We start from the raw sequence: 14219 nt of genomic DNA on the forward strand, positions 1-14219 counted from the left end.
TTGCACACATAAGTGTGCCTTGCCCCCCCTTTCCCGTCCATGCTGACTCATCCCACCAGCATCACCCATCAGTCCTTTTTACCTCTTGATGGGACTAGATGCTCTACGCACAGCTGCATACTTTTTTTCTTTTTATCGCTTCAGTTTACCTCCTTATGCTGTTGCACCTCCGGCTTCACCCACATACCTTCGTCGTATGCCGGTGATAACGAATTCACCTCCTGCACCTCCTGTGTCAGCACAGTCTCTGCCTGAGGTTTCTGGTCCCTGACCACATCTGGAACGCTTTCCGGTCATGCTCAGCTTTTAAGCGCTTAGTCAACAACTCAGGAGGGATATTTTTGGTGTTTCTTCTCCATGGTCAGTTAAGGAGTTCATCAGAAACCAACATCGCAGAGCTTTGCATGCTGCTCAGACAATAACCCTATTTTCTCAGGCACCCTGGGGCAGCAAATCCTTCCCTGGGACTGCCACATGTAGAAGGGATCCTCCAAATCCTCCAAAACCCATTGGGGGTGGCCCTGAGGGTCACTTCAGACCTACACCCTAAGGCTCCACATTGGTAGGCAAAAGCCCTTGTTTCTCTAAATCTACAGGCCTAAGCACACACAGAATGGCTGACCAAAACAAAATGGCTCCCAAGGAGTGACCCTGTAAGTGAAGGGAGAATGTATGCTCTATTCCTAAATAGACTCATGAAGGTGATCCGGACCCCCATATTGTCGGCCCGGGATCCCCAGCCAGCTCTTCAGCTGGAGATCTGGCTACGATGTCTACACCCAGAGACTGAGACCATGAATCTCTAGTGCCTTTGCTGCCATAGTACCACAAGTGTCGTTTGTGCCTCATTCTGGCTGACAGTCCAACGACTGGCACATTCTTATCCGACCTCAACATTCGCTCACCTCCATGAAACCTGATGCCCTGGACAGCTCGACACAGATAACCGTACTGGGTCCCATCAACTTTGTCTTGGACTCCACTTGCTCCAGCACCTCCAATGGCCACATGGACCCTGACTACAGCCACCCAGTCGCAGACATTAGTGGACAGGTTCTTGGACAGGTTTCACACCCTCATGAAGTCGAGAGCCATGACAGAGGAGTTTAAGGGAATTAGCAGTGAGATGATGCCTGAGCCGCGTACATCTCCAGTTACCCCGTTGCCTCCAGTCACGCCTACGATGACTAGGGCTACAGCTGCACCAGACCTCCCACAGGCTCCAGGCCTGTCCCAATACAACATCCTACCACACCAGCGCCAGCCAACCCTCCACCACCAGCTATCCAGCAGCTAGCAATTCCAACCATGGATCTTGCTGAATCTCTGGACAAAGATTAATCATCAAGCGAAACCTAGAACAATATTCCTCATTCAGCTAAGGCTTTCCACAACAAGATGCTTGAACTGGCGGCATTCCTAGGAGTTCCCACTACTGAGGAGCCACAATAGGAATCGGGCATTCTTTTCAAGGCTCTGACACTCACATCATCCTTCAGATCTGGATTACAGGAGGGAAACATTCAGGGCAATGGGTTGGGTGGTGTAGGGAAGGCATGGTATTACAAGTATTACACTGACACAATGGATACAATTTGTAAAAGTTTTACCGAAAATGTTTGGGGTTGGAGAAAACTCCAATTTTGCCCTATAACTAATATGGGAGTAGTCTCGACCATCAAATGATAAACAAAACAGTCCTAGTGGAGTCTGTCAAATCAAAATGGCCTATGCTAACAAAACCTAATGCCTGCCCTATCTCCTGTACAAAAAGTATAAAAAGCAGAAATGTATGCAAAGGAAGAATTTGTGTTCTAAAGAATAAAGGTAGTTGAACCAACTCTCCTATTCACGTTATACCTCACAGAGTAAGGCACTCTTAGCAGTTCCAAACTGTGGTTTGAGGCCCGCCTCTCCTTACACATTAAAGTCTCTTTCTTGACTTTCAAAATTGCATTCCCAACGTAAAGTTCTCAAAGGTCCCCCTCTGCTGGGCTCAGACCTTACAGCACACAGTTCACCTAAGTGTCATGAGCTGTCGGACACGCCCCTTCTGGACCTCCTGGTCCTTGACACATCGGGGCTTACACTCTGTGCTACTTCCAACATGGCCATTAAGCACCAAACGCTGCCTCCCAGCCTTTACGTCCGATGCAGCACATCCTATAAAGTAGCCAGGCCCTGCGGGCCCGCGCGTCTCAACGCTACTGATTGCTGTGGCAAGACGTGTTCTCTGTAAGTTCGCTTTCGCGGAACTCTGTTTAATAATTTCTCAACCCCCTTTCCTGTCATCTTTCCGAACTCTGTGTACCCGCCTCTGAGTACACTTCTTGTTTCCTGGACTTCCTGGACGTTTCCTCGATCCCGGACACTGAAGCTGAACAAACGCTGGAAGCCGATGACAGCCTAGCGGGGTTATATAAAACCTGAACCGTAAAGAAGAAAACTCCTCCCAAAGATACCGGTAAGCAGCGAAAACAGGTGAGAAAAGGGGTAACCTGTGTCAGATTGAGACACCACCTAACTGAAGACAATACAGACATGGAGGCGGCCATTCATGATCTTATGCGCGGCATGCAAGAACTAACGACCGAAGTGCAAAACCTAAAGGCAGAAAATGCCGTGTTAAACCAATTAGTCTTATCCCGCGACTCCGCCACTAAGGAAAGTGTACTATTGGGCGGCATTGTTGACAAATACAATGGGTCTGCAAAAGATCTTTGTGGATTCCTTGATTCCTGTCTGGTCCACTTTACCTTTAAGCCTAGAATGCATTAACCTGGGCCACACCCTTAGTTAATGCCAGAGATGCCCTCCTGGATGATTATGATGGGTTCATTCAAGCCCTTAAAACCATGTTTGACCGTCCAGAACAGGTTTATACCACTCAGGAGCGTCTACTCGACTTCCAACAGGGCTCTCAGGACATGCTCACATATGTAACACGATTTAAGCAAATGGCTAAAGAAGCAGATTGGTCCTCAGAAGCCTGCTTCACTCTCTTTCATAGAGGGCTAAATGAAGACATCAAGGATGAACTAGCCAGAGTCGCTCACCCAAGTTCATTCCAAGCCCTTATGGATCTCGCTCTACAGATTGACTTCCGCACCCAGGAAAGAAAAGCAGAGAAAAAGAAGACCAAGTTGCCCTTGCAGAAGAACCCTATGGAGACCACCTCGAAGTCCAAGCCTGTTCTTGTCCCTAGTAACGAACCCGAACCCATGCAACTAGGGGCCTTCCGTGGACCCATCTCCCCACAAGAGAGAATGCGAAGGATCCATACGGGCTTATGCATGTATTGCGTCTCGGACAAACATTTAGTGAGAGAGTGTCCTATAGCTCCTCCTCGGCGTTCAGGAAACGCCAGCTCCCGATCCTAGATGGAGCACAGTTTCGGGAGAGTGATGTTTGCTCCACGTCTATTCCATCCTTGAACTCTCCTGGACAAAACAATCTGGTGATTTTACAGGCTTTTCTATCACCATCCAAGAAGGAAACCTACCCCATTCTGGCACTGGTGGACTGTGGAGCTATGGGAATATTTATAGATCAAGACTGGGTCTTAAAAACACCATATTCCATACGAATCCCGGAATATCATGCAGCCTCTAGAAGCAATTGATGGAAGACCCCTCTCTTCAGGAACCCTAACCCTTCAAACCAAGGAAATTGAGCTTGCAATAAACCACCATCGAGAGAAGATAAAGTTTGACATCATTAAGTCCGCCCATTACCCAATGGTTTTGGGAATGCCCTGGTTACAGAGACACAACCCTTACATCAATTGGACAGCAGGATCCTTATTTCTGGGTTCCGAATATTGCATGTCTCATTGCTTAATCCCGGATCCCGTTTTGACACCATCGGAAGGAGTTTCAGCAAATCATCAGGGGCCGCTCACGATCTCAAATATCATCCAGGTTCCCGAAATCTATCAGGAATATTCCGATGTGTTTGCTTCTGCTATTGTTCAAGCCTTACCTCCTCATAGACCAGAAGACTGTGCTATTGATACCGAACCTTCAGCTGTGATCCCCTTAGGATGTTCATCTATCCGAACCTGAAAAGAAGGCCCTCCGTGAGTACCTAGATACAAACCTTGAAAATGGCACCATACGACCATCCAAATCCCCAGCTGGAGCCTCACTGTTTTTTGTTCCAAAAAAAGACACCAATGAGCTCAGGCCTTGTCTTGATTATCAAGGTTTAAATCAGTGTACACTCAAGGATCGCTATCCATTGCCCTTGATCTCAGATATCTTGGAAGCTATAAGAGGAGCCGTAATCTTCACTAAGTTGGATCTCAGAGGTGCCTACCATCTGATCCATATTAGAGAAGGAGACAAATGGAAGACAGCCTTTAGAACACCTTTTGGTCATTTTGAGTACTTGGTCATGCCCTTCGGACTTGCAAATGCCCCAGCGGTCTTCCAACGCTTCATGGATCAGGTATTTTCAGACATGCTATTCCTCTTTGTCGTCGTGTATCTGGACGACATCTTGATATTCTCTAAGGACCATCTGAAGCATGAAGAACATGTTAAGGCAGTGTTACAACGGCTAAGCGAACACAAACTCCTAGCAAAACCCGAGAAGTGTCTTTTTCATGTTTCTTCTGTTCATTATCTAGGATTCGTCCTTAGCCCAGACGGTATTGGAATGGATCAAACCAAGGTAAAGGCCATACTATCTTGGCCGACTCCGACCACTGTGAAACAGATTCATTCCTTCCTGGGGTTAGCTAACTTCTATCGGAAATTCATATCTTCCTTTTCCGAGATAGTTCAACCAATCATAGCCTTGTTGAAAAAAAACGCTCCCTTTCATTGGACAACAGCCCAAGAGGAGGCATGCCAACGGCTAAAAATTGAGTTTACACAAGCTCCCATCCTGGCTCAACCTGACATCAACCGAACCTTCCTAGTAAAGACAGACGCCTCTAACTACGCCATCAGAGCGGTTCTAAAACAGGAATTTGACGATGGCCTAGAACATCCTATTGCTTATCTTTCACGGACGTTAACTCCCAGTGAAACCCATTACTCTGTTTTAGAAAAAGAACTGCTAGCCATCCGTCAAGCCTTCACAGAGTGGCGTCATTTACTTCTAGGAGCAAAACATCCAGTCCAGGTACGCACAAACCACCGTAACCTTTAAGTATTACAGGCCTTGGAATGTAGGAATAGCCGACAAGCCTGTTGGGCCTTCTTCTTTGCCCAATATCAGTTCCAAATCCATCATGTCCCTGGACACAGAATTTGATTGCTGACGCCTCATCTCGACGTCCCGACTACGAAACCCTTGAAGACCGCTCGTTCCCCAAAATGTTCCCACACACAATATTTGTGGCTCAAGCAAACAGCCTCCTAGACGAGGTTCGAATACAAACACAGTCCACTGAACTATGGGAAGAATATTCAGGAAAGAACCGATGGAATCTCAGAACTAAGGATGGATACCTTTTCAAGGATAAGAGTTTAGTCATCCCCACACAGAAACAACAGCAAAGGGTATTAAATCTCTGCCACGATACCCTTCACTCCGGACATTGTGGTATTATAAACACCCTCCATCTTCTACAAAGACAATTCTGGTGGCTGAGAATGAAGTCTGACGTACGACTGTACATTCAAGCCTGTGCAGTCTGCAGTCAAAACAAGCATGACAACAAGAGACTGGCAGGCCTCCTACTTCAGCCCCCACTACCAACAAGGCCCTGCAAAATTATTGCTACGGACTTCATTGTGGAACTACCACCTTCCAGGGGGTATACAACTATCATGGTCACCATAGATCTATTCACTCATATGGCTCATTTTACACCCTTACATAAACTACCTTCTTCCTCGGAACTTGCTGGAATCTTTCTGGAAGACATATTTATACTCCATGGACTCCCTTCCAAGATTATATCAGACAGAGGGTCTCAATACATATCTCTCTTTTGGAAACACCTCTGGCGAATACTGGGAATACAACGTGCCCTCTCTTCAGTGTATCATCCACAGACTAATGGGGCTACCGAACGTGTGAACCAAACCCTGGAACAATATCTCTGTTGTTTCACTACCAAGGTCCAGGACGATTGGTCACTTCTAATACCTCTGGCCGAATTCTCCTACAATAATTCGGACCACTCGGCTCTCAAGACCAGCCCTTTCTTCTGCAGTCAAGGGTTCCACCCTTCAGTGCTACCTTCCGTCCTCCCACACCCTACACCTGTCCCTCCAGTTGATTCCTGGATTGAAACACTGATCAATGTACAAAAAGAAGCCAAAGAGCAGTTAGAAAAGGCTCGGAATCATACCAAGTATTACGCAGATTCCAAAAGAAGATCAGGGCCCTCCTACGCTTTAGGAGATAAGGTATGGTTGTCCTCGAGACTACTGCCAAGACATCTACGACCAAATAAACTGGCCCCCAGGTATTATGGGCTCTTTTCCATAAAAGAAGTAATTAACCCAGTGGTTTTTCGACTCAAATTACCAGATTCCTGGAGCAAGATTCACCCAGTTTTCCATACTTCTCTGATGAAATCATACATCTAGACTTCCCGGTCTAACCTCAGACCCAATCCTGTACTAGTCAATGACCAATTAGAATATGAAGTCTCCAGAATATGTGACTCTAGATATAAGCGGGGTCAGCTCCAATACTTGGTGGAATGGAAAGGATATCCTCCCAGTGAACGCACTTGGGAACCAATCTCAATCTTAAATACCCCCAGGTTGCTCAGGAGGTTCCATCTCATACACCCGGGCAAACCAGGCGGGACGGGTTTTCGGAGGAGGCATGCTGGCATGAGCCGTCGGACACACCCCTTCTGGACCTCCTGGTCCTTGACACATCGGGGCTTACACTCCGTGCTACTTCCAACATGGTCGTTAAGCACCAAACGCTGCCTCCCAGCCTTTACTTCCGATGCAGCACGTCCTATAAAGTAGCTGAGGGCCTGTGCGTCTCAACGCTACTGATTACTGTGGCGTGTGCTCCGTAAGTTTGCTTTCGTGGAACTCTGTTTATTCCTGGTTCCCGGTCCCTCCGTCTTCTCCTATTATTTCTCAACCCCCTTTCCTGTCATCCTTCCGAACTCCGTGTACCCGCCTCCGAGTACACTTCTTGTTTCCTGGACTTCCTGGACGTTTCCTCGATCCCGGACACTGAAGCTGAACGAACGCTGGAAGCCGACGACGGCCGAGCAGGGTTATATAAAACCCGAACCGTAAAGAAGAAAACTCCTCCCAAAGATGCCGGCAAGCAGCGAAAACAGGTGAGAAAAGGGATAACCTGTGTCACTAAGTCCGCCTCTGTCGGGCTCATACCTCTCAAGTCCCAGTTCAACACAAATTTGCCTGGGCTGCCTTCTTCAAGCTTGTTGTACTTAGGGTCTCCCTCAATCGGGCTCGGACCCCTTTCAGATGTCGTAGACTTTCGAATATGCATTTCTCTCCTTACAGAGCACCGCAGGACCACTTCAACTCAATGCTCATGTTTACTCTTGCTTAATTTACTTTGATGTTTGTTCGCTTAACAACTTCAAATGATGTACCTTTCACAGAGACTTTCGAATGGGCTAATCGGTTTCACCGGACCACTCTGTTTCTTAGTATCGCTTATGCCCAAACTGCCTTTTACTTCAAAGTTCATTCACACGTCTGCCTTTCTTCATGTCTCATCCACACCCGTGCAGCCTTCCCTTGTGATATAATGTTTCACCTTCATTCGCTATAACACACACTGGTCTCTCACGTTGCTTGCCAACTCACCGTCTGTGTGTGCTTATTTCTTGTTTTGCTATTTCCAATTTCACAAGTCATGGTTTGTACCATAGGCTTGGCCTCGCCTCCCCAACTCTGCCGTTCACCCGGGAGGGTCGCTGGCGACCTTGAAACACAATGCAATCTTCACTTGTGGGATGTGGCCTTCTCCACGTATTTTTCGTGGACTGTCAGAGGCAACAACCTCCAGTAGGGAACCCTTTGGGTTTTCGGCCAACTGCTGTGGTCCCTTGGTCTGTAGTTGTGCTCCAGTAGTTGTTCCTTCATCCCGGAAGTTCTGCTCGTACTCGTGTCCCGCCTTGCTCAGAGTGTGTCTTCAGGTGTTGCCTTTTATTCGAGTGAGGAGAGCTAACTTGTATCAGGTGTATGCACTTAGTGTAAAGTGCCTGAACCGATTAACAGAATATGTCCAGTGCGATGTGAAAGAGTTAGTCTGGTTACGCTCAGTTACCCTCTTCCTCGGCCCAGTGTTTGTGTAAAAAGGGAGGGGAGAAGTTGGGACTTTGGAAAATCCTACAAAATAGGATGGGTACATGAACAAAAAAGGGGGGAATACCGTGTCTCACCATTAGCTGTCTCATACCCCACTCCCTTAATGCCCTCACCCAGGTGATCCTTCCGCACTGGTCCTCCCACAGGGTCTGGATCCAAAGGTGATGGCCGTGCCCTGGCCACCTGAGAGAGAGATCCCCAGGGAGTAGCGGGTGAGACACTCTGGTTTCTCACAGAGGGCATAGTGACTTTGGAAGCGCCACTGTGGGGCAACATTGATCTACCAGAAGTAAATAAACTGGGTCTACAAAATAAGTGGTATACAAAGAGGATGTGAGAACTACAGAACGTCATAGTCCAGGGCCAATGTTTCTCTTTCCAATACTTAGTGGATACATACGGTCTAATGGACAGAGATCGGTGTACCTCCATACGACTGCACCATGCAATAACACAAGAAAACAGAGGTTGCTGGGATATCCCTGAACTCTCTTATAGGAGCCGACCGCTTGGAAGGGGAATTCACAGGAAAAGCAATCACCGGGCTCTAACAGGTGATAACCAACTTTACCTCAAACCACCTGGCCAAGCTAAAAGGCAAACTAAGGGGCATTGGAAGAGGAAGCCTGGATAGAGGCCCGCGCCTCACCCAGGGAAGCGAGTATAACGTGCAGCCTGTGCCTCCTTCAATACAAAGTATTACCCTGTGTGTATTATGCATGGGGGAGGCTACACGGCATAGGAAGGGCGCTGCACACGTTTTGTTTGAGGTGTGTCGATCGCAACTGGCACCTTTTTCTACACAATTTGGGAATGCTCTGCTATACAGAGGTTTTGGTGATCGATCAGGGACATGATATCTAGAGTCATTGGCTCTCCCGTGCCTGACTGTCCCAAACTGGGAGGCCAGTAAGATGGCCCCGGGATGGTAAAGGGCATCTGGCAGCTGGGTGCGTGAATGCTACTGGGGATGGACTATTGATGTGAATTGGAGCGGAGGCTGTACAGGGAGAGGGGGTGCCCCCAGAACCAGGAACCCCTGTGGAACCTATGCATAGAGGCGGTGTGAGCTGGGCGTGTACGAGGCCGCCCGGACGCAATCCTGGATTTGGTATGTTTGCACAGGGCTTTACAGACATTATAATGGGCCTGGGGGGTCGGTGATGTGGGATTGCAATCGCATCCTACTGAATGTTGTCTATTTCTTTGTCTAGTTTTCTTTTACCTTTAGGGTAAAATCAATAAAAGATGTTATTAAAATAAGATCTGGATTACAGATCAAGAAGGATCGCTTGGCAGAGGCCAACCCAATTTGGCAGTAGGCCCAACCAGTGCAGGCCATCAACAGGAAGCTCAAGGCAGGTTACAGCCCCTCACTTCGGAGAACTTGTGCCACAGCATGCACCCACAACCACACTCTGTGAGGGCAGCTTTGGCACCCACGCACGCATGCACTCACACGCACACACTCACACATGCACGCACACTCGCACACACGCAGCAGGGCATTGTAAGTGGGTGAGCATATCAGCGCGTGCAGAGGCGCCATGGGTGCACGTCCTGACCCCTCCTTCTTGTCGTTCTTGCAGGCTTCATCGAGCTGAGTCTCTATGACCAGGTGCGTCTGCTGGAGAGCTGCTGGCTGGAGGTGCTGATGGTCGGACTGATGTGGCGCTCCATCGACCACCCCGGACAGCTCATGTTCGCGCCGGACCTGGTGGTGAACAGGTGAGGGCGCTGCGCTGTGCCACGGCTAGGCTCACCTTCGGCCATGATTGCTCGACTCACAGGAATAATAGTGCAAGAACGAATTCACACCAACAACTGCAAGTGCCTGAGGCTGTCAATGTCATGCGCTGCTCCTAATGTCAAGAGCCCGTGAAGCCCGAGCGCTGGGAGAGTGAGTGCTCGCTGAGTGCAGCCTCTTCCACACTCCTGCCCACGCCTGTTTGCAGGGCCTCTAACACGGCTGCGTGCTAACGGGAAGCCTCAGGGTGAATGCATGGCGCCAGGTGACAGGAATAAAACATGTCCGACTGTATTAATGCATACATAGAAAAGATACATGACACAAAGATCAGAGAACCGAATGAACACCTGCCACCCGTTACCTGTGAATGTGTTGGGTGTATGTGAGCGACAGGTGAATGTGTTTCGGGAGGTCGCTGCTGCTGAGGCAGGGGCTGCACTGTGTTCACAAGGAATGCTCTTTGCACAGGGGGTGTGCAGGGCCATGACAATGTCACGACAAGTCAGCAATGGTTACTAAAAGGTATTTACACTGACTTTTTTTATCTATGATATAAATGTGCAATTACGTATAAAGCAAATATTACCAGTACTTGACCATATGCGAACTTCGCCCAAGACTGAGACTTATGCGACCCGCGGCACACGGTTGTGATGTGGTAACTTGCCCAGGATCACACATAGTAGAAATTAATGCGAATCAAGGGAGGGAAACGGTGGCCAGGCGGGACAGATGACTTCCCACTATATTAGTAAAGTTAATTCAACACTACAAGATCGATTTTTTGGCAGTTGTTGTGCCTCTTAACATTTTCTTAAGGTTTACCCCACCCCCCTGTTCCTAGTTCAAATATTCATAAAGAAAATGTCCTCCTACCAACATATTACCAACGGGGCGAACTCCTCTGAACCACCAGTTCACTCGCATCCACTCTAAGGATGGAGCCACTGAGAGAGCAGGTCAAAGGGAATCCGCTCTTAAGGGGGTTCGACTGGCCCACGAGACCCACGGATCCCCCTCTTTGCAGAGGACCTGCTATTGTGTTTGGGGGACCCACAGTTGTAGGGTGCAGAGATTCATACAAAAGACCTGGGGATTTCGCAACCACTGGGGGCTAGTTGGAAAATTAGGATACATTAATGATCTGCCGGAGGGGGCGGGTGGTTCGTCGATCGTGGGGTACTGAACATTTAGTGTGGTGGGGGGTGAGGGGGTTAGTATTTTCAAATACCTCAGAAAACACACTGCGGGGGGCAGAGAAGAGTGGGTGAGGTGCTAGTAATTAAGAAATGTGAACAGGGTGATGTTCAACACTAAGGGCCTCATTACACGGTAGGCGGTAAGGGTTTACCGGTACCGGTATTTTACCGGTACCGGTAAACACTTACCGCCTTACTACGAGGTCCCTTTGCGGATTGGTGAATTTAATGCCTGCTTTTTGCAGGCGTTAAAAACCAACCCGCAAAGGGACCAGGGGGCTAATTACGGTACAGCAATTTGCGGCACCGTAATTAGCGCCTTCCCCATTCCCATAGAGCCCTATGGGGCAAAAATGGGAATGGGGAAGGGCAATGGGGGAAAGGGGAATTACCGCCCGCCAACCTTGGAATAGGGCGGTAATTCCCCTTTCCATCAAGGCGGTGCCGGTATTTTACCGGCATGGACCAAGGTGCTAATAGCACCTTGGATCACCGCCTACCGTGTAATGAGGCCCTATGTCTAATAGGTCTGCATTTTGGAGGGGGGGAATGGGCTGACCCTTACAGGATCATCTCCTTCCCGGGGTCTCTATGCATAGTTCAGAACACCCCAAGCATAACGAGGGGTGAGTTCCAGGAGACAGACACTGCCATCCGGAAATCCTTGAAAGCGACCCATCCCTGCTATGCCGTTCAGTCCGAGAGGGTGGGCCATGTCTACAGAACATGTTATTGCACCTCTTTGCTGTGGCTAAAGAACTAATGGGAATATACACCCCGGGCCAACCCTATAATAAACCTACAGCTCTGCCTGAACCTAAGGGGGTTTGGGAGGCCCACAGGAATACAGGCAGGTCCCTCCTTACTAAAGCCACTGTGATGTTGGAAAGGCATTGGAGGGACAGGGCCTCCATGGCCTTTCCTGTACTCCTTTTATCACATGTGTTCTGTGTTATTTTCTGCACAGGGCTCCATCTGGGATTCCTGGCAGTGCAGCTCTTCCTCTTTTTGGTTATGGTGAACAGACCCTTGGGATACCCTTATGGCACCCACGGGTGGGGGTGCAACCCTGTGCCTCTAGTGTATGTTTTTGGGCACATGTGTGTGGCCCACAGCAGGGTATGGGCTGGTGGCAGCTCCATGCTGAATTTGGCAGGTGCTCTGAGTATCCTCCATTTTGGGATACCCAGGTCCTGCCATTGGAATCAGTTGATTCCTGATAGGAGACAAGTTGGCCCCTGTGGCCTCTTGCTTTCTATTGCCAGTTCCTTGTTTTCCCAAAGTCCTGGGAGGCCCTGACTCTGTCCCTTCCCCCTGACTGGCTGTTGGGTGGAAGTTCCATATATGGTGTGGTTGTGAAGTCCAGGCTAGACTGGCTGGAGCCTTCCCAATGACTGTATGTTGTGGGTACGCCCGTGGGTTGTGAATCTGGGTAAATGGAGTGTGTGACCAATATACATTTCATATTATGGGGTGTCTGGTATTTGTGTGTGTGACACAAAGAATGAGACAGCCCTGCCCAAAACTGGCATGAATGCAGTGTGGTGTGCTGAAAGGCTGGGTGCTTGTCCCAATCCACATTCTTTGTTGTCTTAGGCAATGGAGCATTGCTGCTCCAGTCGACGAGGTAACAGCGGTCCTCTGAACCCCGGTCGACAGTGATGGTCTTCGATGGCCTCAACGTCTCGGCACTTACTTCAATGGTTCCTCGGCGGTCCCCGAAGGTCTGGTGCATGATGTTCCCTCATAGCTCTGGAAGAGGTCTCCTAGCCAGGATCTTTCTTGATTCAGTTCTTGGAGACACAACAGCTTTTGGATTGCATCGAAGGAAAGCAGCAGCAAAGCCTTCTTCTTCCAGCTGAACTTCAAGGTTAAGCATCAAGTTTTGACTTCAGCTTCTGAACAATTCCAATAAGTGAAATGTCTGGATGGAAGAGAATGGCCTGAATGCAATGTGAGTCTGAATGGCTGCCTGCCTACCTGAATGCCCTTCTGAATGATTGGCTGCCTGAGCTTGGCCCAGCGAATGAGAGACAGAACAGTATATCTGGGGACCTCTCACTTACTAGAGGCAACGTGAAAGGGCAGAATCCGAGGCTTTATCCGTCTTCACAGGCGAGCAGCAGCCAGAGGCAACGTGAAAAAGCAGAATCCAAGGCTTTATCCATCTCCCCAGGTGAGCAGCAGCCTGAGGAAACATGAAAGGGCAGAATCCGAGGCTTTATCCGTCTTCACAGGCGAGCAGCAGCCAGAGGCAACGTGAAAAAGCAGAATCCAAGGCTTTATCCATCTCCCCAGACGAGCAGCAGCCAGAGGCAACATGAAAGGGCAGAATCTGATGCTTTATCTGTCTCCCCCAGTGAGCAGCACCCAGAGGCAACATGAAAGGGCAGAATCTGAGGCTTTATCCGTCTCCCCCGGTGAGCAGCTTCAGAGGCAACGTGAAAGGGCAGAATCCGAGGCTTTATCCGTCTCCCCAGGCAAGCAGCAGCCAGAAGCAACATGAAAGGGCAGAATGCAATGCTTTATCCATCTCCCCCAGCAACCAGCAACCAGAGGCAACATGAAAGGGCAGAATCTGAGGCTTTATCCGTCTCCCCCGGCGAGCAGCACCCGGATGCAATGTGAAAGGGCAGAATCCGAGGCTTTATCCATCTCCCCCGGCGAGCAGCAGCCGGAGGCAACGTGATAGGGCAGAATCTAAGGCGTTATCTGTCTCCCTAGGTGAGCATCAGCCAGAGGCAACGTGAAAGGGCAGAATCTGAGGCTTTATCCGTCTCCCCAAGCGAGCAGCAGCCAGAGGCAACATGAAAGGGCAGAATCCGAGGCTTTATCCATCTCCCCAGGTGAGCAGCAGCCGGAGGCAACGTGAAAGGGCAGAATCCAAGGCTTTATCCATCTCCCCAGGTGAGCAGCAGCCGGCGGCAATGTGAAAAGGCAGAATCCGTGGCTTTATCTGTCTCCCCAGGCGAGCAGCAGCCAGAGGCAACGTGAAAGGGC

The 14219-nt window shown here is 49.3% G+C and overlaps 1 protein-coding gene across 1 annotated transcript in view; it reads left to right on the forward strand.

Annotated features, from left to right (window-relative positions):
* ESR2 (estrogen receptor 2) overlaps positions 1-14219 on the forward strand; it is a 607028-nt gene that overhangs the window by 505358 nt on the left and 87451 nt on the right. The window contains exon 6 of the mRNA XM_069638222.1: positions 9860-9998. Coding sequence (XP_069494323.1) covers positions 9860-9998 — 139 coding nt within the window. The remainder of the gene's footprint in view (positions 1-9859; positions 9999-14219) is intronic.

Source organism: Ambystoma mexicanum, chromosome 14 (assembly GCF_040938575.1).
Source record: "Ambystoma mexicanum isolate Mex_15411 chromosome 14, UKY_AmexF1_1, whole genome shotgun sequence".
Lineage (NCBI taxonomy): Eukaryota > Metazoa > Chordata > Amphibia > Caudata > Ambystomatidae > Ambystoma > Ambystoma mexicanum.